We start from the raw sequence: 27,927 nt of genomic DNA on the forward strand, positions 1-27,927 counted from the left end.
CAAGGAAGATTTAATTTCCCTCCCTTCCCTTTTAAATAAAGACCAAAAAAATGTCTTCTAAGACATTGTTGCTTCTCATTATCTAGTAGATTAATTCAGAAGAAGGAGCCGGGAGCGGCGGGGTTGGGGGGGGGGAGAACAGAAAGAGGGGCGGCGGCGGAGCAAAAGACAGAGATATACAGTCATGATGATGTTCATTCAAATCTCTAGCAGGGAGCTAAACAAAATCCGAAAGGCATCGCTGTCGAAGTAGGTTACAGGACTTTGGGTGATCCCTTTCAATCTAGTTCAGGAGATGGAAATGGTGCGCGGTTGGAGAAGAGAGAGAGAGGGGGGGAAATAGCAAACAGCAAACATAGATCAGGAGTAATCTGACATTACTGCATGCTGAGAGGGAGATAAAGTGCATGGTTGTTTGTTTTACTACTCCGGATTTTTGTTTTTAAATATATATATATACATATATATTATTGACGCGCATACAGGGAAAGTTGCACTTTAACAACATTGGAAAGATCTCAAATCATCATCATAATATTTAAACGCGCGCAAGCACACACACCCCAGCAGCGAATGCATGCAAAGCAGATATATTATAAATATATACAGACACACACACTGATCTCCTGGACTCACCTTTCAAACTCCTGGGGTAAATCGGGGTCAGTGAGCATGCTGAAGGGGGAAATAAAAAAAGCACAATTTTTTTCCCTTTGTCACAGTAGCCAGCTATGATCGCCTCCAACTGAACCTGTCAAGTGAATCCAAACCTCCTAAACCGATTGATTTTTCTCTCTCGCTCTCTCTCTCCCCTCTCTCTCGCTCTCTCTCTCTCGCTCTCCCTCTGTGAGCTAGGGACTCCTTGACCAGTCTCTTAAAGGGGTAGCGCACTTTAGCTGAAGGAGACAGCGTCGAGCAAGCTCCCCCCACCGCCGCGCCACATGGCTGGGGTCTGACAAGCAGGCAGCAGCCTCCGCCAACCTCAGGGGTGCCTGTCCGCTTTTGCCTTTATTGCCCCTCTCCTTGTCACAGCCCCCCGCCCCCCACCCCTTGCAAAGTCAGCTCCTTTCATCCTCTCCTCTTCTCCAATAGCCACACACACACACACACACACACACACACACACACACACACACGCAACCACTACTTGTCTGTGACACACACACACGCACGCACATCTGAAAGCTTCATGCAGGATCGTGCCAAATAAAAAAATTGTGCTCGCGAAATAAAATAGCAATCGCCACCTCCAGCCTCGATTTCCCCAATGTGCTCAGGACGGGGAGGGGGGGCGGTGATATTGGGAATGGGGAGGTGTGGAATATGCACATTTGCAACACTTATTGTAGCAGAAATGCAGTTATAAATAGAAACGCACGTGTTACACACACACACACAAAATCCTAAGCAATTTCCCCGTCTAGGATCTTCCCCTAGTGTGGCCAAATTATGTTTTCCCTATCTTGATATGGACGGACACACACTTTGGATATCCCAATATCTAATTCTGCCACTAAAGATCATTAACCCCCCCCATTCGCTTTTTTTTTAAGAGGGGAGAAATCAGTTGCAAAAGTCCCTCTCGCTGTTTCACTTTCCCTGTGAGCATCTCTGTTGCACAACAACACACGCACAACACAACCACATACTGAATGAGTCCTTAGCAAATTTCTGCTAGTCGGAGGGAGAGGATCAGTACCTGAATAGCATGTAGAATTTTTTTATATTCAATATATGTCTTATTTTATAGGTCTACGTAGCTGTTAGTTAGCACAGGCAGGCAGTGAACATGTGAGTGTGCGTTTGCACCATTATTATTATTATTATTATTATTATTATTATTATTATTATTATTATTATCTGCCAGATTCTGTTGACCAGAATTATCTAATAGGCAAGCCTGACACCCATCACTCTGCCCTTTGTAGAGAGAAAGATCTGCCAAGGGGAGGGAGGCAAGCTAGGGGGGAGATCAGTGGCCAAAAAGAAACTTAAACAAGGGCTACTGGCTTAATACAGAAAAGCACTTAGCAACTCATTGAGAGGAGTTAGAAGAAAGGGAGGGAGGAAAGGAGAAAGAGAGGGAGAAAGGGGAAGAAAAAAACCCTCTGAGCACCTAAGGACAATCTTCAATATTTCCAAAGGGTTTGTGTACATGGTGTGTGTGTTTGTGTGTGTGTGATATCCTATATATATAATTTTCTCACCTCTTCTTCAATTTTTTTTTAAAAAATAAAAAGTCTCTGTGCAAGGGGAAGGGGAAGAAAGAAAAAAAACACCCTACACAACAATCAAGCATTGTTCTGGAGAAAGAAAAGCAACTTTGACAGATTGAAATATACCAGAGGCCCCTTCAAGGAAACCTGTAAACAACTTGTCATTCACTCTGTCGGTTTCATTGCCTTGCCCACAAAGTGCGAGGAAGCAGCCTGGCAACACCACCGCCATCACCACAAACTATGGGGTTGGGGGGGTGAGAGGATAATCCATAGTGCCCCCCCTCCCCAGATCACTTTTTAAAAAAGAAGAAGGTTTAACTCAGTTCAAAAACACACACAAAAAAGCCTGTGGCTTTATGGAATAGGAGGAGAGACTGCGCCACAAGGGACAGAAAGCCGCATATGGTGCAATGTTTGTGTGTGTAAAACCTGATCGAGCCAGCCACGCAACCACAAACACACGCAACCACCATTTTCCAGGTCTACCCAGTTTTCCTGGCTTGCCCTCTCTTTTGACTGTGGATCTTTCCCACACATTTCATTCTGCCTCCAACCTTGGCTAAGGCAGCCTTGGCACAACCTGAGCAACAACCCCTATCATGCTGGCTGGGGCTGATGGGAGTTGTAGTCCAGGCCCACCCCACCCCAACTAAAGAAGTGGTTCCCAAAATGAGTGATACCGCACCCTGGATGGCAGTGGGATTACCTGGGGCAGGGTGAGAAGAGGGGGTACTGGAAGTGTAAAGAGCTACCAGGCTTTGGAAAGCTGGTATCATTGGCTCAAGTTCACCAATTTTGTTTAATTAGTTAAACTAAATAGTTTTTAAACTGGATTTTGAATAAATGTGAAATCAGCTGTTACTGTTCTAAATTTTATTGCGTTACTTTCTTCCTTAGTGGGTCATGCAAACCACTATTCTGAGCAATGCTTTTCATAGGGTAATGCTAATAATAATAATAATAATAATAATAATAATAATAATGTATTACTTGTAGCCCACCCATCTGTCTGGGTTGTCCCAACAACTCTGGGTGGCTTCCAACAAAAATACAAGCAAAACAAAGAAGCATCATACATTAAAAGCTTCCCGAAATGGGGCTGCCTTCAGATGTCTACGAAAGGTTGTATAATTGGTTTTCTCCCTGACATCTGACGGGAGGGTGTTCCACAATGCAGGTGCCACTACCGAGAAGACCCTCTGCCTGGTTCCCTGTAATTTAACTTCCCACAGTGGGGGAACCGCCAGAAGACCCTTGGAGCTGGATCTCAATATCAGGGCTGATCGATGGGGGGTGGAAATCCTCCTTTAGGTAGGGGGCACTAGGGATGAGTTTGTGCAACCAAGGCAGAAAAGTTTGGCAGGCTAGCAGGCTGAGGAATACTGGGTTAAAATAACACTACATCCTCCAACATTTCTCTGATGAAAATAGGGATGCCCTAAGGAAAAGCAGGGCAGTCCAGGATTAAATCAGAAACCGGGATGGCTTCTGTAAATCCAGGACTGTTCCTGGAAAATAGGGATGCTTGGAGGGTCTGTAACATAGTAGTTGCAATGGTACTACTTAGCACCTTCTGGCCTCTGCAGGTACTTTCAATTATTTCACAACAATCAGGCAGACTAGGAAGAGGTGGTGAAACTTTTTCAGCCTGCAACACATTAATTTACTCACAGTTCTCTTTCTATCCCATACCCTCCAAATATCCCTATTTGCCTGGGGGATTCTTGGAATTGCAGAAACCACCCCGGCTTCTGATTTGATCCCAGAATGTCCCAGGGATGAGCAGGCACTGATGCTTTCATTGCTGCCATTCTCTCTCACGATTCAGCTGGCTCCCTCCAGAGCTGGGTGGTACACAAAGCTCTGTCCTCCACCACTTCACCACCTGCACGCCAGCGTTGGCCACCTGAGGGAGTTGCTTCACTCTGTCTAAAGGTAGGGCTGCCCCCAAATGCAACACATTTGTGTGTACCTTTCAGATACACACACACCAGTCCATGCCACAGTGAGATTTAGCACATCAGCGACAAACAACCACAACCAGGTGAGACACAGGAAGAGAATGAAGATGCCTGCAGCTACTGGGATGGTCCAACACAAGAAACTCAGTTGCATTGCTCACCCTCAGCAGCAAGAGGAAGAGAGGAGTGAAGTGTGTGCAGGGAAGCCTTCAACTGCCAGCCAAGCAGATGTGCTTGGTTAGATTTTCTGGGGAGGCTTCCATTAGGAAATCCCTGATTAGTATGGAACTATTCTGCAAATCGCCCAGACAACAGATATGTACCATAGCAAGAAAAACACTTAGAATCATAGAACTGTAGAATTGAGGATCAGTTCCTAGTCCAATGGAGGAATATGCAGCTATCCCGTACGGAAATCGAACCTGCAACCTTGGCGTTATCAGCACCATGCTCTAACCTACCAAGCTGTCCGGACTATCATTTAAGGCTATCCTTTGACTTAAAAAAAAAGGAAAACGGTTCTGGATTCTTTATATCACTATCCTCTATTTCTTTTCCACAATAACTCACTTCCTTCCTCCTCCTTTCCCCCAGTTTCCTGCAGTTGGGCCCTAGACATAATAGGATCTCAGTCTCTTGACCCTATCACCACTTGATCATGTCCGTTCCCGTACACACACCCTCTCTCTGATACTCACAGGCAGGCAGTATGCTTACATTACATATACATGTTAAAATCCACAGGCGTTTGTAGGGTGGATATGCACCCTACTTTACAGAGAACAGTCCTCTGCTTGAAGGCACTCTCTAAGAACATAAGAAGGCCCTGAAGGATCAGGCCAATGGGCCCATCCAGTCCAGCAATTGGTTCTCAAAGTGGCCAACTAGATGCCTCTGGGAAGACTGCAAGCGAGACCTGACTGCAACAGTGTTCTCCCCCACTTGTGATTCCCAAGGACTGGTATCCGGAAGCACATTGCTTCCAATAGTAAGTACAGATAGAACACTGTCATCGCGACCTGTGGTTATTGCTGTTTGAAGGGCTGTGAAGTCATGATAAAGGACCCTAAGAAGGGGAAAGCAGCAGGGAACTTGGAAATGCCCATCAACAGGGAACAAGCTCACCTGGTGGCAGCCTTTCCTTACTGGGCGAAGGTGAACTTAACACATAGGAGATATTTCTAAATTTTCATCTAGGCCTATAAATTAAAATATGCAAGTTTAATGAAGTTCTGTGCCATTCTTTGTTGGAAAAGCATTCCCTTGTCAACATTTTTATGCTTACTGAATTTAAGTCCAATCCCAATTTCTATTTATTTTATTTTATTTTATGGATGATTCTATATTGCCCTATCATAAAATATCAGGGTGTGTTTAGCATCAAAACACAAAATGTATTTGAAAATAAAGTAAATATGAGAATACATGTGAGGGAAAATGTAATGCAAGGATGCAAACATCCACTCAAACATAGCAGGAAAAGCCTGCAATGATCAGAGATGGGTGTGGATACTTGCACAATTAATCAGAGCCCTGTTCACGTATCAGGGGCATGGAGAAAAGCAGATAATCATGTCCATACCCATAGTCCTAACCTTCTCTATAAAGGTAAAGGTACCCCTGACCGTCAGGTCCAGTCGTGACCAACTCTGGGGTTGCTCGCTCATCTCACTCTATAGGCTGAGGGAGCCGGCGTTTGTCCACAGACAGCTTCCGGGTCATGTGGCCAGCATGACTAAGCCGCTTCTGGCGAACCAGAGCAGCGCATGGAAACACCCTTTACCTTCCTGCCGGAGCAGTACCTACTGGTATTAATTAACTTGCACTTTGATGTGCTTTCAAACTGCTAGGTTGGCAGGAGCAGGGACCGAGCAACGGGAGCTCACTCCGTCGCGGGGATTCGAACTGCCGACCTTCTGATCGGCGAGCCCTAGGCTCTGTGGTTTAAACCACAGCACCACCCGTGTCCCAACCTTCTCTATACATTGATCTAAATGTCTGAATAGAGTCTATGTGCATATGACTTGCACATGTCATCAAGGAGCATGAATCCATGCATATACGGGTTCTGTTCGGACTTTCAGAACATCACATGAAGTTCAGGTGAAGAAAGGACAGGTATGATTGCCCTCCACGTTTAAGGTATCCATGGTTTCCAAATATTTTTTATTTATTTATTGCTCATATACCCCACCTTTTCCTCCAAGGAGCTCAAGGTGGCGTACGTGGCTTCCCCCAATCCTTATTAGTTCTTTGTTGGGTTTGTGGGTCTGATGGGAGCTGGGACTCCTGGATGGCATTACTCTGGGAAAGGCTGGACTGGAATATTTGGACTTATTTTTGGTGCAGACTGAGATACATCTACAAACAACTTTGCTCATAAAAAGAGGCATGTCCAGTGGATCAAAAGAACGAAACCACAATTATTAAAATATGGTGTGTGTACGCGCTTTGATTTGCACAACAAAATAAAACGCTAAGTGGTCTGCCTAGACCCCCACCAATTTTCAAGAGGTCCACAAAAGAGAAAAGAAACATCCAGCAGTCTCTGCTCCAGGATTCTTGTTTTATTGAGTAAAGCAGATGCGGATTGCTTCTGATTGAGTGGAAGAGTAGTGGACTGGGTGGGGGCAGGAGACAAGAATTGCTTAAACCTTTCCTTGCCAATCATTTCCCCCCATCGTTCTGCCCAGACACTGAGGTCCAGTGCTGAGGGCCTTCTGGTGGTTCCCTCACTGCAAGAAGCCAAGTTACAGGGAACCAGGCAGAGGGCCTTCTTGGTAGTGGCACCTGCCCTGTGGAACACCCTCCCACCAGATGTCAAAGAGAAGAACAACTACCAGACTTTTAGAAGACACCTGAAGGCAGCCCTCTTTAGGGAAGCTTTTAATGTTTAACAGACCACTGTATTTTAATACAGTGGTCTGTTAAACATTGTATTGTTGGAAGCCGCCCAGAGTGGCTGGGGAAACCCAGCCAGATGGGTGTGGTACAAACAAACAAACAAACAATTCAAAATGCTCCCTCAACCACATTACTCCCTGTGAAGTCTCTTAGTTTAGGGGGGAAAGTGAGAAAGGAAAGACATGATAGAGGTGTATCAAATTTTGCATTCTGGGGTAAAATAGGGAAAGGCCTTTGGGGTTGTGAAGTGAAGTTTAATAGTGAGAGATAGTGAGGGAAGGCAAAGCATAGCCATCATGGCTAGTATCTTTATTGCTAAATCCTCTTTTGAAGTTGGTGGTCACCACTGTATCCAGTGGGAGTGAGTTCCACAGTTTCACTATGCACTGCATGAAGATGTGTGTGTTTTTTTTAAATGTCCTGAATCTTCCAATGTTCAGCCAACCAGCCAAACCAGACAAGAAACAACATATAAGAGCCAAAGAAAAATAATTTCTGTGAGCATTTAACTGTGTAATCCTTTGTATTGCTAAAGAGAATGAAGTCTCACCCTCTTCACTGACATTTACTCCTAGGTAAAGGTACATAGGATGACAGCCTAAAATTCCCAGGGTGGAGAAGGAGAAGCTGGTTTGGTCTTTTATACTATAGCGGAGGGTGCAATTCTTTGAACATTTACTTGGGATTAAAGACTACAAAACTCAATATTACTATGCATGAAGATCTGTCTGCAAACATAAAGAGATAAACGTAATGTTAGTATTAGCAAAAGTTTTCATTTCAAATAGCTGTGGGGGCAGCGGCAAGAGAGAATAGCAACGCACCAAGAAGGAATGAGCTACTGAAACAATTATGGGCGAGAACTGATGTATCCTTGATTCAGATACTTACAAAGAAAGTATATGAAGTTGCCTTATGCCGTCAGATCATTGGCCCATCCAGCTCAGTATTTTGGGTGTGGAGCTGAATGCCCTCATGAGCCACCTTCCAAGAAGCCACACGCTGGTGGTGCACAGGGCTGAGCAATGGCCATGACTCTTACCTAGTAAAGGTAAAGGGACCCCTGACTGTTAGGTCCAGTCGCGGATGACTCTGGGGTTGTGGCGCTCATCTCGCTTTACTGGCCGAGGGAGCTTCCGGGTCATGTGGCCAGCATGGCTAAGCCGCTTCTAGCAAACCAGAGCAGCACATGGAAATGCCGTTTACCTTCCCGCCGGAGTGGTACCTATTTATCTACTTGCACTTTTGATGTGCTTTCAAACTGCTAGGTTGGCAGGAGCAGGGACCGAGCAAGGGGAGCTCACCCCATCGCAGGGATTCGAACCGCTGACCTTCTGATCAGCAAGCCCTAGGCTCTATGGTTTAGACCACAGTGCCACCTGTGTCCCTCTTACCTAGTACGTTTGGCTAAATGCCAGTCAGAGGTTTCCACCATGCACCCATACACACAAACCCGTACACCCAGGCAAGCAAGGGGGTTTACCACAGTTCAAGGACACCTACCAGCCAGGCAAGGACACACAAGGTATAGAGGGTTTGCCTGGGGATAGAGGGTGTGAATGGAGAGCATGATGTGTAGCTGGGGAGAGTCTAAAGAACCAGACAGAGAGGTCGGGGTGTGCATTTGGCCCTAGCTCCCTCACTTAAGAGTCATGGAACTGCAAAGCTAGAAGAGATACCCAAGCCCTGCAAAGCAGGAACCACAACTATAATAATAATAATAATAATTTATTATTTATACCCCGCCCATCTGGCTGGGCCTCCCCAGCCACTCTGGGCGGCTTCCATAAAAACCAAAAATACAGTAAAATGTCACACGTTAAAAACTTCCCTGAACAGGGCTGCCTTAAGATGTCTCCTGAATGTCAGATAGTTGTTTATCGCTTTGACATCTGCTGGAAGGGTGTTCCACAGGGCGGGCGCCACTACCGAGAAGGCCCTCTGTCTGGTTCCCTGTAGCCTCACTTCTCGCAATGAGGGAACCGCCAGAAGGCCCTCGGCGCTGGACCTCAGCGTCCGGGCAGACTGATGGGGGTGGAGACGCTCCTTCAGGTATACTGGACCGAGGCCGTTTAGGGCTTTAAAGGTCAGCACCAACACTTTGAATTGTGCTCGGAAACGTACTGGGAGCCAATGCAGGTCTTTCAAGACCGGTGTTATATGGTCTCGGCGGCCGCTCCCAGTCACCAGTCTAGCTGCCGCATTCTGGATTAGTTGTAGTTTCCGCGTCACCTTCAAAGGTAGCCCCACGTAGAGCGCATTGCAGTAGTCCAAGCGGGAGATAACCAGAGCATGCACCACTCTGGCGAGACAGTCCGCAGGCAGATAGGGTCTCAGCCTACGTACCAGATGGAGCTGGTAAACAGCTGCCCTGGACACAGATTTGACCTGTGCCTCCATGGACAGCCGTGAGTCCAAAATGACTCCCAGGCTGCGCACCTGGTCCTTCAGGGGCACAGTTACCCCATTCAGGACCAGGGAATCCTCCACACCTGCCCGCCTCCTGTCCCCCAAAAACAGTACTTCTGTCTTGTCAGGATTCAACCTCAATCTGTTAGCCGCCATCCATCCTCCAACCGCCTCCAGACACTCACACAGGACCTTCACCGCCTTCACTGGTTCTGATTTAAAAGAGAGGTAGAGCTGGGTGTCATCCGCATACTGATGAACACCCAGCCCAAACCTCCTGATGATCTCTCCCAGCGGCTTCATATAGATGTTAAAAAGCATGGGGGAGAGGACAGAACCCTGAGGCACCCCACAAGTGAGGGCCCAAGGGTCTGAACACTCATCCCCCACCACCACTTTCTGAACACGGCCCAGGAGGAAGGAGCGGAACCACTGTATAACAGTGCCCCCAGATCCCAGCCCCTCAAGACGGTCCAGAAGGATGCTATGGTCGATGGTATCAAACGCCACTGAGAGATCCAGCAGAACTAGGAAACAGCTCTCACCTTTGTCCCTAGCCCGCCGGAGATCATCAACCAGTGCGACCAAGGCAGTTTCAGTCCCATGATGAGGCCTGAATCCCGACTGGAAGGGATCCAAATGGTCCGCTTCTTCCAGGCGTGCCTGGAGTTGTTCAGCAACCACTCGCTCAATCACCTTGCCCAGGAATGGAGGATTTGAGACTGGGCGATAGTTGGCCATCGTGGCCGCATCTAAAGATGGTTTTTTAAGAAGCGGTTTAATAACCGCCTCTTTCAGCGGGTCTGGGAAGGCTCCCTCACGGAGGGAAGCATTCACCACCCCACGAAGCCCATCGCCCAGTCCTTCCCGGCTAGCTTTTATAAGCCAGGATGGGCAAGGATCCAGGAGACAGGTGGTTGGTTTCACTCGTCCAAGCAGCCTGTCCACATCCTCGGAGGTAACAGATTGAAATTGATCCCACTCAACTTGACTAGACAGAACTCTAGCACTCTCCCGCCCCGGCCCTGCTCCCACGGTGGAGTCTACTTCTTCCCGAATCTGGGCGATTTTATCTGCAAAAAACTTTGCAAAATCATTGCAGGAGAACATGTGGCCCGTACTGGGCCCCGATGTTGCAGGTGGTTCCGCTAAATTGTGAACCACCTGAAAAAGTCTCCTGCTGCTGTTTTCTGCAGATGCAATAGAGGCGGTGAAGAAATTCTTCTTCGCCGTCGCTATCGCCACTTGGTAGGCTCGACGTTGAGCTCTAACCTGTGTCCGGTCAGATTCGGAATGAGTTATCCGCCACCGGCGCTCTAGCCGTCTCAACGATTGTTTCATTGCCCTCAGATCCGTGGAAAACCACGGGGCTGTCCGGGCTCCATGCAATCGGAGAGGGCGCTTCGGAGCCAAACAGTCAATAGCCCTGGTTAACTCCACATTCCAGCGGGCCACCAGGGAATCGGCTGAAAGGCCATCAACATGGGATAAAGCATCCCCTACCACTCTCTGGAAACCATTTGGATCCATTAAGTGGCGGGGGCGGACCATCCGAATTGGTCCCACCTCCCTGCAGAGGGGATGGGTCGCAGAGAAGTCCAGTTGCACCAGGAAGTGATCTGACCATGGCACTTCTTTCATTTCGCTTTTACTTAGTGTCAGATCACCAACATCCATAGAGGTAAACACCAGGTCCAAGGCATGTCCACGGCTATGGGTTGGGCCAGACTTATTCAGGGACAGCCCCATGGAGGCCATGCTTTCCACGAAGTCCCGAGCGGCCCCTTGTAAGGTCGTGTCGGCATGGATGTTAAAATCCCCTAGGACGACCAGGCTAGGTGTCTCCAGGAGAACATCCGCCACGACCTGGAGCAGCTCGGGCAGGGAATCCTTGGTGCAGCGGGGAGGTCGGTACACCAAAAGGAATCCTGTACTGCCCCTATTGCCCAACTTCCAGAACATGCACTCAGAAAACTGGGTCTTCCCAATAGGACGCCTGGTGCAAACTAATGACTTCCTAAAAATCACTGCAACCCCCCCTCCCCGCCCACGTGACCTGGGTTGCTGTGCGTAAGAGAAACCTGGTGGACAAGCAGCGGCAAGGACAGGCCCATCTGCTTCATCCAACCAAGTCTCTGTTACACATGCCAGGTCAAATCCTCCATCCATGATCAAGTCATGGATGGCAGTGGTCTTACGAATCATTGACCTGGCATTGCACAGCAGCACCTTCAGGTCACGTGGGTATCCCTTGCTGATTCTAGTATCCATCCGGACAGGACCAGACCCGGAGGCAGGGATAGTCCTCAGACAACGACTAAACCTGCCTCCTCTGTAATGACATGGTCTGGTCTTAGCGTAACTCCTCCTCCTACCCGTGATCACTGAGATCGGTTGTCCCAGTGCATCCCCCCCTGTGGAACATGCCCCAGCCATTTTGTGGGCTGGGGCCCACTCCCCGGCAGCCCTGAACCCTCCCCCTAAAAACAAAATAACAACTTAAACAAACAAACAAAACCAATAAAACAATACAAACAAAAAAATGTAAAAATTACAAAAACATCAAAATAAAAAAAATAATAATTCCCCAAGCCCAACCAAACATCCATCCCACCCCCACCCCCCACATACAAAAAATCCAAAGAAATTTTTTAAAAAACATTTTAAAAACACTCTGTGCCTTTCCGGCAGTAACAACTGTCCTAGTGAGGCCTGTCAGGCCCCGCCCCGGGCCAGGTGGTAAGTGGCAGGGAGGAGCAGGGCCCTCAGGCACTCACTCAGGGGACTCCTCCTGGGCAGCAGGCAGCAAGCAGCACACAGTCCTTGTGAGGCTTCAGGCCCCGCCCCAGGCCAGATGGTAAGTGGCAAAAGCAGGGCCCACAAGCACTCACTCAGGGAGTCTTCCTGGGCAGCAGGCCGCAAGCAGCACGCAGTCCTTGTGAGGCCCCAGGCCCCGCCCCAAGCCAGATGGTAAGTGGCCAAAGCAGGGCCCACAAGCACTCACTCAGGGAGTCTTCCTGGGCAGCAGGCCGCAAGCAGCACGCAGTCCTTATGAGGCCCCAGGCCCCGCCCCAGGCCAGATGGTAAGTGGCCAAAGCAGGGCCCACAAGCACTCACTCAGGGAGTCTTCCTGGGCAGCAGGCCGCAAGCAGCACGCAGTCCTTATGAGGCCCCAGGCCCCGCCCCAAGCCAGATGGTAAGTGGCAAAAGCAGGGCCCACAAGCACTCACTCAGGGGAGTCTTCCTGGGCAGCAGGCAGCAAGCAGCACGCAGTCCTTGTGAGGCCCCAGGCCCCGCCCCAAGCCAGATGGTAGGTGGCAAAAGCAGGGCCCACAAGCACTCACTCAGGGAGTCTTCCTGGGCAGCAGGCCGCAAGCAGCACGCAGTCCTTGTGAGGCCCCAGGCCCCGCCCCAAGCCAGATGGTAAGTGGCCAAAGCAGGGCCCACAAGCACTCACTCAGGGGAGTCTTCCTGGGCAGCAGGCCGCAAGCAGCACGCAGTCCTTGTGAGGCCCCAGGCCCCGCCCCAAGCCAGATGGTAAGTGGCCAAAGCAGGGCCCACAAGCACTCACTCAGGGAGTCTTCCTGGGCAGCCAACTAAAGAATCCTTGACGGATAGCTGTCCAAACACTGTTTAAAATCTCCCAATGAAGGAGAGTCCACCACCTTCCAATCTAATTCTCCACCCGGGTCTACTCTTGACTTTCAGGATGAGATCCTTCTAATGCAGGAATGTCAACTAAAGCATCCAAGACAGATGGCCATACAACCTCTGCTTAGAAACCTCCAGCGGACTCTCCTTCCTTGAAGGTTTTGAAGCAGAGGTTGGATGGCCATCTGTCATGGATGCTTTAGTTGAGATTCCTGCATTGCAAGGGGTTGGACTAAATGACTCTCGGAGCCCCTTCCGACTCTACATTTCTGTGATTCTATAGATGATGAGAATGGAACCTGGAGCCCTCCAAATGCAAAGCATGTAGCCTACCTTTGAGACACAGCCCTTCACCGTCGCTGCCCTTGGCTCCCTCACCCCACCAGAGAGGAAGTCTACGTTGACAACTCTGGTGAACTCAGGCGGAACAGCTCTGTCTTGCAGGCCCTGCGGAAAGATGTCAAGTCCCACAGGGCCCTAGTCTCTTATGACAGAGCGTTCCACCACATCGGGGCCAGTGCTGAAAAGGCCCTGGCCCTAGTTGAAACCAATCTAACCTCCTTGAGGCTTGGGACCACCAAAGTGTCATTATTTGTGGACCTTAAGGTCCTCCGCGGGGCATACCAGGAGAGGCGGTCCCGTAGGTACGTGGGTCCTAGGCCGCAGGTGAACCATACTGCATGCAGTCCCCTGTTTTATTCAGCAGCAGCAACACCACTGTGTGGTGATCTGCCTCAGCCTCCTGGACTCTCCCCACCCACTTACTCACCCACTCCTGTAGCTGCACCCTGCAGCAAAACCCTGTTGCTTCTGCTTGCATCTGTTTCTCCCCAGATCAAGGCAAACACACTGGCAGTGACTTACGATGTTATTTTAAGAGAAGTGAGGGTGCAGTAACTTTGGTAATCAGTGGCCCTTATTTGTATTCTTTTGGAATGCTAAATATAAACACTCTAATCCAGCACGGGGGCATATTTCCGCAGGCGATTCCCTAGCCCAGCCGAAAGAGGAATCGTGTGTGAAAATGGGTGCTATACATGGGGAGGGTGCTTGCCTAATCCAGCTAAGTACGGTCGCACCCACACAGCTCTCTTAAGAGAAGCCTGTGATAGCACCGTGCATCTGTCCTAGAGACTGGGTAGCATGGGTCTGGGTTCCCCCAAATTCCCCATCGAAACAACTAACCTCTGAAACAGCTGGTTCTTCAGTCAGGCTATGTGCTTACAGCTCCAGCCGCTGTTCATGGTGGGAACACAGGGGTTAAAGAGTCTGTTTCTGTTGGTTTATCTATTTTCTGAACGGCAATATTGGTATCTTATGCAGAGAGGCAGCAGTGAGGCACACCCCCCCCCATCAGGAGTGGCCCACCTATGCTCCCCAGATGTTGCTGAACTCTAACTCCCATCAGTCCCAGCCAGCATGGCCAGTGGTCAGGAATTCTGGCAACAGTCACCCAAAATAAATACGTAGCTTGCAAACATTTTAATAAAAATTATATGAATGTCCTCAATATATTTATTTCAATTTACAAGCAGTTATGATCTGTTTGTCAAACCTAAAGAGAGCAGAGTGATGTGCAATTAAAAGAGTAAAAGGGGGAAAAAATAAGATAGCAAATAGGAACTCAGGAAGCTGCCCACTGGCCTGTCTAGCTTGGTTCATTTCCAAGACCAATTCAAAGTACTCACAAAGCTCTAATTGACTTGGGTCTCAAAAATCTGAAAGACTGCCTTCTTCCCTAGAGACCGTCTCAGGTGATGGGACCAGCAGAGGAGATCGTCTTTGAATTATCAAAACAGAGATTTCCCTCCTTCCTTTTTTGGGGAAGAGATTTACAGCACTAGAAAGAACAGCATTCCTAACTGATGATGATCAATAGTATTGCTATGAAGGTCCCATGAAACGCTCTGTTGGGAAACAAGAGTTCTGCAAGTGGGACCTGTAACATAAGCTGCGGTGCAGAGTGTTTCTGGGGCTTATGCCAGCCTGCCCAATTCCAGAACACTCTATGACATTACCCCTTCCCACCCTCAGTTCCCCCCCTTTCCCCCAGAATAAATACTCAGGATTCTGTGCCCTCTAAGCATGCTCAGTCCTCACTGTGCTGTTATTGCAGGGGAGGGGTGTCCAACCGTGGCATCATCCACACACAAGGAGGAGGTAGGTTTTGGCTACATGTGAGCCCAGTTAGGGACGCGGGTGGCAGTGTGGTCTAAACCACAGAGCCTAGGGCTTGCCGATCAGAAGGTTGGCAGTTTGAATCCCCGCAATGGGGTGAGCTCCCATTGTTTGGTCCCAGCTCTTGCCCACCTAGCAGTTAGAAAGAAGAAGAAGAAGAGTTTGGATTTGATATCCCGGTTTATCACTACCCTCAGGAGTCTCAAAGCGGCTAACATTCTCCTTTCCCTTCCTCCCCCACAACAAACACTCTGTGAGGTGAGTGAGGCTGAGAGACTTCAGAGAAGTGGGACTAGCCCAAGGTCACCCAGCAGCTGCATGTGGAGGAGTGGAGATGCGAACCAGGTTCACCAGATTATGAGTCTACCGCTCTTAACCACTACACCACACTGGCTCAGTAGATAAATAGTGATAAGTAGGTACCGCTCCAGTGGGAAGGTAAACAGTGTTTCTGTGTGCTGCTCTGGTTTTGCCAGAAGCGGCTTAGTCATGCTGGCCACATGACCCAGAAAAACTGTCTGCGGACAAACACCGGCTCCCTCGGCCTATAGAGCAAGATGAGTGCCGCAACCCCAGAGTCATCCGCGACTAGATCTAATGGTCAGGGGTACCTTTACCTCTTTATGAGCCCAGTTAACATTTTACACAGGTTTCATTTACGTCTTTTAAACTCAGCTACAGATATGCAACCCCCACCATCATGCCAAGTTTGTATCCTTTACAGGAGTAGAAGTAGGAAAAGTGAGAATGGGCTACATCTGATATATTTTCTCATGGGGATATGTTGTGAGTAGGAAGGGCTCACTTTGGAAGCCTTGATACAGTTGGCTACAATACAGTTTAGATGGTATATTTAGGAACCTATTTTTTGTTCCAGGAAGTGGCATGCTGAGCTGTCATTTTCATTAATGGGAATTTAGTGCGTGTGTCAAGTTGAGATTTATTTTTTAAAAAAGTAATACAACTGATTTATACTTTGAAATATATAAATGCGAGGTGTTTATGCGGTGGTGAAGAAGCTGAATTGCAAAGAAACAAAACAAAACACCAAAAAAAAACCAACCCAAAACCCCAGAAGTGGTAAAGAAAAGCATTATGCAATGTGTTGACTCTTAAAAAAAAATAGACTCAATCATTTTTAAATCCCAGTCTTCACTGTAATTGGTAACTTAAACAATGCCAGCATATATATGTATACTAATTAGGGCTAAGCAGAAATTGCACACTGTTCTCCGGGAATGTTTTCAGCACTGCTAAACACACACACACACACACACACACACACACACACAAAACAAAACCCCAGCAAAAATATTTCATTCAATCATATTGTCTTTTCCTGCTTCATTTGCCATCCATGATCCCACCCTGAAATCAATTCTGATTGTGTGCACAGGGTGGCACAGGGCTAGCCAATGAGGTGCCCACCAGATGGTGTTGGACTACAATTCTCATCAGCCCCAGCCAGAGTGATCAGCAGTCATGGATGATGGGAGTTGTAGTCCAACAACATCAGGAGCGCACCACGCTAGATACCCCTTGCTGTAGTGATATCATCCAGTTCACTGAGTGAGGGCTGGGAGGAATTATGCAAATGTCTAACTTAGGAAGCATTGCTTGCTCATGCTCACTCAACTGACTGTCCTCAGTGATACCATCACACTGCCCAATCGGATTGCCAACGTGACGTGTTGTGACATCATCGAGTTCACCTATTCTTACAGATTAGTTGAGATGATTCATGTGACCAATTCAACAGGAAGAAACTGTACATTGCAGAAGAAAAATGGCACCAAAGCATCATCAGGTGGAGGAGAAACAGCACAGAATAGGGGGGGGGAAGGTGAATGCTCCCACAATCAAAGTGTTCTTCAGGAAAAATTTCCACCTACTTTGAAACCGCTGTTTTTGGCCTGAAAGCTGAAACAAGTCTATTCAGTGCAACAGGAGATGATATTTTGCAGATTATGAGCTTCTCTGAAAGTCCCAGAGTTGTATGATCCAGCCAAGCTTAGCACTTTCAGTAAATTCCATCCATTTCAGTTGGAGAGCATGGCAGGTGGTGCTTAAATTTTCCACTGAAATGAACAGTGGATTTAAATCTGCTAAACTTTAGCTGGATCCCACATTTAGCAACTTGATCCTGAGTAGTAGCAGTAACACCGGTGCTCATATGGCTTGTTTAGCTATTGATGGGGAACAACTGCTCCCTCGAAATTAGAATCATTGTTTAACCGGCATTTTTTGCTCACTCTCCATGAAATCTAAAATGGCAGCAAAATGCTGATCCTTTGATAAATGGGAGCCAGTGTACACAGAGCGAGCACATAATTGTGCATTGTGTGGCAGAAAGAGAATGCCTGCTCTGGAAAGATTTGATTCATGGCACCTACATTCATAAAATTCTGTTAAGAAGAAGAGAGAAACCAATTGTTCTCCATGGAGACTGATGGTAAACCAGGAGGGAATGGGATCTTATTGCAGGAAGAAAGAGGAAGGTGAAAATACCAAGAGTTGTCACCAGCAGTTAGAATAATCACACAATGGTGAAAATAGAACCCAGGGAGGCTATACAGTGGTACCTCAGGTTAAGAACTTAATTCGTTCTGGAGGTCCATTCTTAACCTGAAACTGTTCTTAACCTGAGGCACCACCTTAGCTAATGGGGCCTCCCGCTGCCACCGCACCACAACCACGTGATTTCTGTTCTCATCCTGAAGCAAAGTTCTTAACCCGAGGTACTAATTCTGGGTTAGCGGAGGCTGTAACCTGAAGCATCTGTAACCCGAGGTACCACTGTACTGGTGCCACTGCCAGAGACTTTTCTTTTTCCTGAACAAGTGGGGGGGGGGGAGAGAGAAAGAGAGAGAGAGAGAGAGGCAGGTAAGGGTGGATTAAATGTGACTGGCCCTACTTCTAAAGAGAGTCAATGGAACAACCGCAGCCAATAGAATGTCCTCTGGATATTACGGGAGTAGAATTCCCTTCATCCCTGATCGTTAGCTATATGGGAGTTGAACAACACCTGTAAGGCACCAAATTGGCTATCCAGAGTATGGAACTTGGACCTAAGTTAACTTGGGTTCTAATCCCAGCTCAGCCACAAAGCAAACTTCCACTAGTCACTATCTCTGCCTTACCTAGCTCAGAAGGGTATGGTGAGGATAGTATGGATTCAAGTGACAAGAAAGGAGATTCCAACAAAACATCAGGAAGAACTTTCTGATGGAAAGAGCTGGCTGACAATGGAATGGACTCCCTGGAAAGGTGTTGGGACTCTCCTTCCATGGAGGTTTTTAAGCAGAGGTTGGGTGGCCACCTGTCACGGATGCTTTTGCTGAGATTCCTGCACTGAATTAGCATCTAACTTAGGGGTGAGGAAGCTGTTATCCTCCAGGTGTTGCTGAAGTACAGTTCCCATCATCCCTGACCTTTGGCCATGCTGTTTGGGGCCGATGGGAGCTGGAGTCGGCAGTTCGATTCCCCTGGACAGGGTGAGCTCCCGTTGCTCGGTCCCTGCTCCTGCCAACCTAACAGTTTGAAAGCATGTCAAAGTGCAAGTAGATAAATAGGTACCGCTGTGGCGGGAAGGTAAATGGCGTTTCCATGCGCTGCTCTGGTTCGCCAGAAGCGGCTTAGTCATGCTGCCCACATGACCCGGAAGCTGTACGCCGACTCCCTCAGCCAATAAGGCGAGATGAGCGCCGCAACCCCAGAGTTGGCCACGACTGGACCTAATGGTCAGGGTCCCTTACACCATCATAAGCTCATTCATGTTTGCATTCCAGCATGCCTTGACAATGAATAATATATACTAATAGTAATCTCAGTACTCCAGGCATAGACCCCTATGAAGGCAAAGCAACACCACACATATGCATGATATATCAGTGTGCTTAGGGAAATCCTAAGGTTTAAAGAAGGACAGAAATTAACCACCACCCAGAAGCTCAGTAAAGGCTATGTGTGCTCAATAACAATGGAACTGACCACACGTGGGGAGAGAGGGGGACCTGGTGGGAAAAGGTGTGGAATGGTTTGTGCTGTTTCGAATTCATTCATTCATTCATTGTGTTTTTTCTTATTATTATTTTATGCCATTTTATTTCTCGTTTGGGTGGGGTATTTTTAAAGAATGCTTTAAGCCTCCCTAAGTGTTGCAAATGCACTGGAAGGGGGTGGTATATAGGTTCTCCAAATGATTCAGTAAAATCCTACCCACTGCACAGCACTGGCTCTGATAAAAAGTAGGCTTGCCTGTTGCTTTTCTAGCGCAGGCTGCCCAGTTCACTGCAGAACAGAGTTCTTCTTCCCTGTTGCACCTGCTGCAAAGGGAGACGCCACTTTTGGCAAAATCCTTCCTCTGGGAAGAATTAAAAGCAAAGGATCCTTGTCCGCAGAAATCTCTTTGCCAATAACCCCCTGCGGAAATCGAAATGGCACCCCTGCTAATTGTGCTGCTGAACATTTCCTGTGTACAAACTAGTTTCCCCCTCCCCTTCCCCTGCAAACTACCACACAAATTAAAGAAGCACGAGAAAATTAAAAAGAAAATTGGAAAATAAACAAATGTTTTTGTGTGTTCAGTGTTTTTGGACTCCACTGATTTTTATAAATAATAACAATAAAAATCAACATATACCCCTACAATATCAGGTTCTCCCGGTTCTTAATACTCTAGCATCAAGCACACTGGAGTGGTGGGAAGCAGAGCCAGGATAGGTCGATGCAAATGAAGGGGTAGCCTTAGGTAAACAAAGGAATGGGAACATGCAAATATAAGCATGCTTTATTCATGGTGCCTCTCATTAAACTATGTGGGGCAAAACAAGCAGGTTGCAATCTGGGACACACACAGCTGAGAAAAAACTAAATTCCCTCTTCTCCTCAAATGCCAATACAGAGGGTTTAGCCTTCACTGTTTTGGTGTTCTTAACCCAGAATCACAGAATAATGAAATTGTAGAGTTGGAAGACACCATGAGGATCTTCTAGAGCAGCGGTTCTCAACCTGTGGGTCCCCAGATGTTGTTGGACTACAACTTCCATCATCCCTGAGCTCTGGCCTTGCTAGCTAGGGATGATGGGAGCTGTAGTCCAACCACATCTGGGGACCCACAGGTTGAGAACGGCTGATCTAGACCAATCCCCTGCAATACAGGAATCTTTTGCCCAGCGTGGGGCTCAAATGCAAGACCCTGAGATTAAGAGTCTTATGCTCTACCAACTGAGCTATCCCTCATGAAACAAGTGGCTGCCATTAGGTCCTATGGGGAAAGCAAAGCACTGCATTTGGAAACCACCACAAGAGTGCTCCTCACCCAATAGGGCAGGGGTAGAGAACCAGGTGTTGGAGGACTACAATTCCCATGCTAGCTGAGGTTGAAGGAGTTAAGACTCCAACATCCAGGGACAAAGAAATTCAGGCCTAAGGGCCAGATGTAGCTTTTTAGCCTTATTTATCTGACCCTTGGGACACTCTTTGGGGCACACCCTCTCCTCACATAACCTTCTTACCAGCTTGGCTGTACACCCTCCTTGAATGCTTTGGCCTGGCTGTTGTTTGACTGGGATAATGCCTCTTACCTGACTGAATGAAGAAGGATGTGTCTCTGTGTGCAGAACCCTGTGATCTTTACATGGCTGAAATGCAATCTACCATACAAAGGAAAGAGTCACATCCATTGCCCTACACACTTCTTTTTCCCTTTGGCCCTGCCCGCCACTCACACGTGCCCCCCAGGAAATCAGCAATGAAGGAATGTGGCCCTTGAGCTGAAAAATCATTCACCACAACTGCCATGGGGTGTAAAAACAGTGTCTCCAGAGAGGAATTTAGGGAAGTACGGCCGGTTCAAGTGCAACCGGGTGCAGAGCCTCGGGGCGCTGCAGAGGGTGTCACAACTATGAAATAGACTGGAAGCCAAGAGTTGTTGGGGCACCAAATTTTGGTGTCACACGGGGCACCGCTGAAATTTGGGACCTCAAGGTCTGTCACTGGAGTCTCTGTGTGCTCACTGCACAGATATGGTCAATACACATCAAAGAGTTCTGATACGATAAATGCCCTCCTGTTGTCTTGCCCCGCCTCATCTATTTTAATTATGGACACTGCATTACGCATTGCATAATTAAAAACATATGAGCTCTGCTGGATCAGGCAAAGCTCTCTCTAGTCTAGAATCCTGTTTCTAGCAGCGGCTAACAGATCCTTCCAGGAAACCCACATTTAGAACATTACAGCGACAGCATCTCCCAGTGTTGCCCTTCCCTCCAGTGACGCATGGAGGTTCCATTTAGATACCCTATATACAAGGCCTGGGGAACGTTTTGCAGTCTGGGAGCTGCATTTCCTTCAGGCAGCCTTCCAAAGGCCAGATGCCAGGTTCAAGGCTCCTGCCTTGACCTACGAAACCTTGAACAACTCGGGACCAGGATACCTTACAGCAGTGGTTCTCAAACTTTTTTCCTCAGGGACACACTTTCAGAATAAAAAATTGCTTGCGCCAGACTAATTTTTTTATTGATAAGAAATGCGTTGTTGTTGTTGTTTAGTCGTTTAGTCGTGTCCGACTCTTTGTGACCCCACAGACCAGAGCACACCAGGCACTCCTGTCTTCCACCACCTCCCGCAGTTTGGTCAAACTCATGCTGGTAGCTTCGAGAACACTGTCCAACCATCTCATCCACGGTCGTCCCCTTCTCCTTGTGCCCTCCATCTTTCCCAACATCAGGGTCTTTTCCAGGGAGTCTTCTCTTCTCATGAGGTGGCCAAAGTATTGGAGCCTCAGCTTCAGGATCTGTCCTTCCAGTGAGCATTCAGGGCTGATTTCCTTCAGAATGGAGAGGTTTGATCTTCTTGCAGTCCATGGGACTCTCAAGAGTCTCCTCCAGCATCATAATCCAAAAGCAAAGAAATGCATTGGAAAACAAAAAAACTCCTAGCAGTGCTTGATTTATAACAGAGAACACAACCATTTTATAATTTGATCATGGGACATCCAGAAAGTATAAAACAATACAGGCATCCTTGCTACTGACTTTGAGGCATGTCTGGGAAACTTTTCCATGCCAACGGGTCTTTGCAGATGTTCAAATTGATTAACACATTACTGTAATGATTACTTCCGTTGTTTTCTATATTTTATAGCTGTACACCTCCATTTTATGATGTGGCGATATTGAAAAACTTTCACAAAGTTAATTAATGTTGAAGGTAGGTGGGACTAGAGGTGGGCAGAGGAACAAATATAATTTTTCAAAAAAATATGTACAGTAACCTATTTTCTACATGCACTCATACATCCCTCCTTATCTTCCAGGCAGTGGCAGAGTTCAATGAGAGCTGTGGCCTAGGGAGAGTTCTGAGGGCCAGGGGGAGGATGAATGTGGCCCTCCAAATCACTCTAAGGCTGAGGCTCACTACCCCAGTGGTTATGTTAATAGCAACACTCAATTTCACGAGTGTAACTTGTTACGTGGAAAAACAGAATCATCCACACCCACACCTCAGCAGGCCGGGAGGCGCACCAAGGTTTGCAGAAGGACACAAAAATCTGTAGGGGGGGACCCTTGGAGAGGGGAACCCCCAAAGAGCTGGAGAGGATAGGATGGAGTGACTTGAAATCTGAACAGGAGCACTCTGCACTGCAGCATTTTGTTGCAGTCCCCCCTTGCTTTATCTAATAACTGTTGAAAGACCTTACAAGGAAGGATAATTGATCAGAAGGCTAGTTTGAGAACTCCTGGCTGAAGTTGCCTGGATGTTCTCAATGAATTTGGGCTGTGGTCCACAGCCCATTCATGCTGGAGTCCTCCAACTTCACTGACTGACTGAGGACTGACTTTGGTGTAAGTGGATTGAAGACTGCGGGCTTTGTCATGTTAATTTTATGTTGTGTGTCTTTAAGCAGTAAATTACTTGGGCAGATGGAAAACCTGGAGGAACTCACTCAGTTTTGACAACTCCTCCTCTTAGTCTTTTGGCTTTTGTTTTTTTTTTGGCTCTTTTTAGTTACACGGAGAATATTTATATCGGTGCCTGTATTCTGCCTCAGGGGGAGAACTCTACGGAGCATGTGAAATGTAAGAAAAATAAAAATGGTGTTTGGATGCTGGATATTTATGAAGGTAATCCACAGCTTTACCAATGAGTTGCTCCTTCAAAAGATGACCTCGCTCACAGAATCTGGCAAGAGGAAAGAGAACGGGCTGCTTCTTAAGACATGGCAAGGTGTCATGACATATTTCAGTAAGGGGCGACTTACAGGCAAGGGGCCAGAGATCTCCAGCAATGTTTAAAGGTATATGCTGAGATAGATTCAAAATTAAATTGAGTGCGTGCACACATAAAAAAGCCATGCTATGATCGTTTGTTATGTGCATAGTTCAACTAGGGCACTTGCTCCCATGGTAGAGAGCAAAGGCCATTGACTTGGATGGCTTTAAAAGAAGATTGGACAAACTCAACTAGAGCCAGGGACTTTTCAGTATTGGCCCCGACTTGGTGTAATGCTCTGTCACAAGAGACTAGGGCCCTGTGGGACTTGACATCTTTCCACAGGGCCTGCAAGACAGAGCTGTTCCGCCTGGCCTTCGGTTTGGACTCAGTCTGACCCTTATGTTTCCCTCCCCTTATGGTCTTGATTTATCGGCTACTTTAAAATGAGGCTGCATTTGAATTGCATTTCAACCTGTATTTTAAATTGGTGTCCCCCCTCTTTTTCCCCTTATGTTTTTACTGTGATTTTATTGGTGTTAGCCGCTGTGGCGTTTGCCTCCTAGGTGGGTCATAAGGAAAGGGTTAAAATGAGTGTGATGTGATTGGCCAGTGGAAACTGATAGGAGGAGTTAGGGTTAGAGGGGGAGTTGTGTGGAAGTCAGTTGAGAGTTGGAGAAGGAAGAGGGAGGAATAGTCTGTGGGTTGGTCGAGCTGTGTTGTGAGAGAGTGAGAGGAATTGTTAGGTGGAGTCAGATAGTTGGGATAATCAGTTTGAAGTTGTTATGAACATTGGGTCAGTAAAGAAACTAAGATTAAGAAACTGCCAAGAAAAATTAACTGAAACCATAAGCTTGTTCATGCCTATAAAATAAACTTGATTGTTTGTTAATATTAACAACTGACTGGACTCCGTGTGTACCCGTGAGAAACGGGTTGGTGGCAGCGAAGAGGCAATCACAGTGGTGGCACAGGGATCAATAGACCGTCAAATGTCTGGGGACCCTGTGTGATCGCCACAGCCACCCTGAGCTCGGCTCTGGCCAGGGAGGGCAGAGTATAAATTTTATTTCCCGTAGACATCTGGTTAGCCACAGTGAGAACAGGATTCTAGACTGGATGGGTCAGCAGAGTCTTCTTAAGTTTTTGTGGCTACTTAAAAAGAAAACACTTCCTAATAATCCTCAGATTTTCAGGGGCTTTCACTCACGTTTGCTTGAACATGAGTAGAATCCTCGTTCAAGGATAAAGCATAGTCTCTGGACACGGGAAGGTTTCCGTGCAAGTAAACTCCCCCATGAAGACTTTCACCGTTCAAGGCAGGGAAGGTTGGGGGCTGGGTGATGCAGAAAGAAAAAACTGGTGGAGGAGGCAGGGCTAGCATGCTCCTAACCCTAATCCTCAGTTTTACATCTCCCACTTTCAGGAGAATGCTGACTTTCACTGGCCAGTCATAGGTATGTTCCTGACAGTTAAGAGTCAAGAGTCTCCTCCAGCACCATAATTCAAAAGCATCAATTCTTCGGCGATCAGCCTTCTTAATAAGAACATAGGAAGAGCCAGTTGGATCATGTCAATGGCTCATCTAAGCAAAGCATCCTGTACTCACAGGGACTAATCTGCGGGGAACTCACAAGCAGGACCTCAAGCAGAAAAACACTCTCCCCTTGTATGGTTTCCAGCAACTGGTATTCAGAAACATTACTGCCTCTTACCATGGACCATAGTGATTGTGGCTAGTAGCCATTGATAGCCTTATCCAACATGAATTTGTCCCATCCTCTTTTAAAGCTATCCACATTGGTGTCTCCTGTCTTAGTGAGTTCCACAGTTTACAGCTATGTGCTGCGTAAGGAAGAAATCTGAGGGCTTGTAAGGGTATAGGCTGTCCCCATTGTCTTGCAGGCGAGGATCAGTTTCAATTATCCATGGATTCCACATGGTTATTTGTCTAGATTTTGTAAACAAGTTTTATATCAGTGCAATTTCTCTTTAAACTCTCCAGGCTCAAGGAGCAGTAAAAGCGATTTTCAGAAGCAAAATCTGCATCACTTTTTGGAATCAAAAGCTCTTACTCCACATTCCCAGAGAATGTCAAGCACATAACCACCTCTGCGGATGGGCTCCATGTATTGGCAATGTGGATTGGCTGCCTGGTGTTGGATTGATAAGGTTCAGGACCCCCCCCCCCCCATCCTTAGGTAAAGGTAAAAGAACCCCTGACCATTAGGTCCAGTCGTGGCCGACTCTGGGGTTTGGCGCTCATCTCGCTTTATTGGCCGAGGGAGCCGGCGTACAGCTTCCGGGTCATGTGGCCAGCATGACTAAGCTGCTTCTGGTGTACCAGAGCAGTGCATGGAAACGCCATTTACCTTCCCGCTGGAGTGGTACCTATTTATCTACTTGTACTTCATGCTTTCAAACTGCTAGGTTGGCAGGAGCAGGGAGCAAGCAACGGGAGCTCACCCCGTCGCGGGAATTCGAACCGCCGACCTTCTGATCAGCAAGTCCTAGGCCCTATGGTTTAACCCACAGCGCCACCCGCGTCCCTCCCCCCATCCTTACATGGGTCTATAATGTAGAAATCATAAATGTGAAAAGGCAGCAAGCGTATAACATGCCCAAATCTTCAAAGCAACATTGTTTCACTCTTACGTCCCACTATGACTGATCCGAAACATTTCGCCTGCGATGGATTGTAGTTAATCCAACATAGAACCACATACTTTTTTTTGTTCCAGTTCTTCTCTCCGTTTTCTTTTCTCTGTGACACACCATGCCTATTTCTGATTCTTTCAAAAGTTCAGTTTTTTTCTCACTCTCTGTTGATGCATTCTCCTTTTGTTATTATTTCAGAGCTGTGGAGAAGTCATTAGTGACATCATGCCAAAGAAAGGGTGAGTCTCCTGAGTAAGCGAAGGGTTTTGATTCACTGGAAACAGAGTCAATAATTTATCTTCGCTTTCCTCAACCTGGTGTCCTGCAGATATTTCAGACTACAACTCCCATCACCCCCAGCCTGTGGCTGATGGGAGTTGTAGTCCAAAACATCTGCAGGACACCTGGTTGGGGAAGGCTGGATTAGCTTGCCTTGTACAAAATAAACCTACACCTTTAGAACACTATGGCAGGCGCCGGGTTGCAAACTTGCCACCTGCCAGTCAACTTCATAGGGGACAGAGCAACACCCTCATAAGGAAAGGTTGAAGGGTTTGAGACATTTTAGCTTAGAGAGAAGTAGAGTAAGAGGCAGCAGGGCAGAAGTTTGTAAATTCATGCATGACATGGAGAAACTGGATAGAGAAAAGTTTTTCTCCCTCTCTCATAATTCATGGAAAGCCAATGAAGCTGAATGTTGGAAGATTAAGGGCAGAGAAAAGGATTTCTTTATGCAGCACATAGTTAAATTTTGGAACTCTCTCCCCCAGGAGGCAGTGATGGTCACCAACTTTATATACTTTATATATATAGAGAGAGAGAGAGAAAAAAAAACTTCAAAGGAAGTTTTTAATGTTTAATGCTGTATTGTGTTTTTAATATTTGGTTGGGAGCTGCCCAGAGTGGCTGGGGAAACCCAGTCAGATGGGCAGGGTATAGATTTATTATTATTATTATTATTATTATTATTATTATTATTATTATTACTACTACTACTACTACTACGTTTTAAAAGCCTCTGACTGGATACCCAATGGAGGAGAATCACTGCTCCCACAGGAAAACATTTCCTGCTCCCACAGGAAAACACTGTTTTAAGTGGGAAGCAAGTAGGAATGCAATACTATCTAATGAATTTCTCCAGCACATCCACAAACACAGAGAAACCGATTCCATATCTCTACAGTCCAATAACGGGGCTGCAAAGGTGTGGGGACACTTTCTGATCGGGTGCACAGACACAGGGAGGGTTCAGGCACGTACCAGTTTCCCTCCTCTGTGTATTCACTACAAACAAGACACACTAAGTCCTCAAGTCTAGTTTCAGGCTGAGAGGACTCACTTACACGGTCCTTTGGCTCTTGGGCTAATCTCTGTTAAATCAGTGCATGTGGAAAGGGACCTAGCAAGATGTCAAACCATGCTTCCATCCAGCTCCAAAGAATATACGGTAAGATGGATCAAGCCAATGACCCATCTAGTCCATCATACTGTTCTCACAGCGGCTGACCGGTTGCCTGTGTGGGTGAAGTTTGCGAGCTGGACATGTGTGCACTCTGTCCACATCCTGATTCAGAGGTAGTCAGAGGCATGATGCCTCTGATGGTGGAGGCAGAACATCATCTTGACGTTGTCTACGCTGCCTGACAATTGCTCTCCAGACGGAGAGCCAGTGCGGTGTAGTGGTTAGGAGCGGTAGTCTCGTAATCTGGGGAACTGGGTTTGCGTCT

At 47.2% G+C, this 27,927-nt stretch overlaps 1 protein-coding gene across 9 annotated transcripts in view; it reads right to left on the reverse strand.

Moving 5' to 3' along the window:
- SOX5 (SRY-box transcription factor 5) overlaps positions 1-27,927 on the reverse strand; it is a 783,587-nt gene that overhangs the window by 397,864 nt on the left and 357,796 nt on the right. Inside the window, exons 1-2 of one of the 9 annotated variants that reach the window (XM_081209968.1) lie at positions 1,177-1,244; positions 637-675 (exon numbers count right to left, since the gene is read on the reverse strand). The exons of 4 other annotated variants lie outside the window; for them this stretch is intronic. In XM_081209968.1, coding sequence (XP_081066094.1) covers positions 637-674 — 38 coding nt within the window. In that variant the 5' untranslated portion in view covers position 675; positions 1,177-1,244. Of the gene's footprint in view, positions 1-636; positions 962-1,176; positions 1,245-27,927 lie in introns of those variants that run through there. 4 more of the 9 variants (XM_081209976.1, XM_081209977.1, XM_081209971.1 and 1 more) reach the window with 4 other exon arrangements.

This window comes from Podarcis bocagei (assembly GCF_964188305.1).
Source record: "Podarcis bocagei genome assembly, chromosome: 10".
NCBI lineage: Eukaryota > Metazoa > Chordata > Lepidosauria > Squamata > Lacertidae > Podarcis > Podarcis bocagei.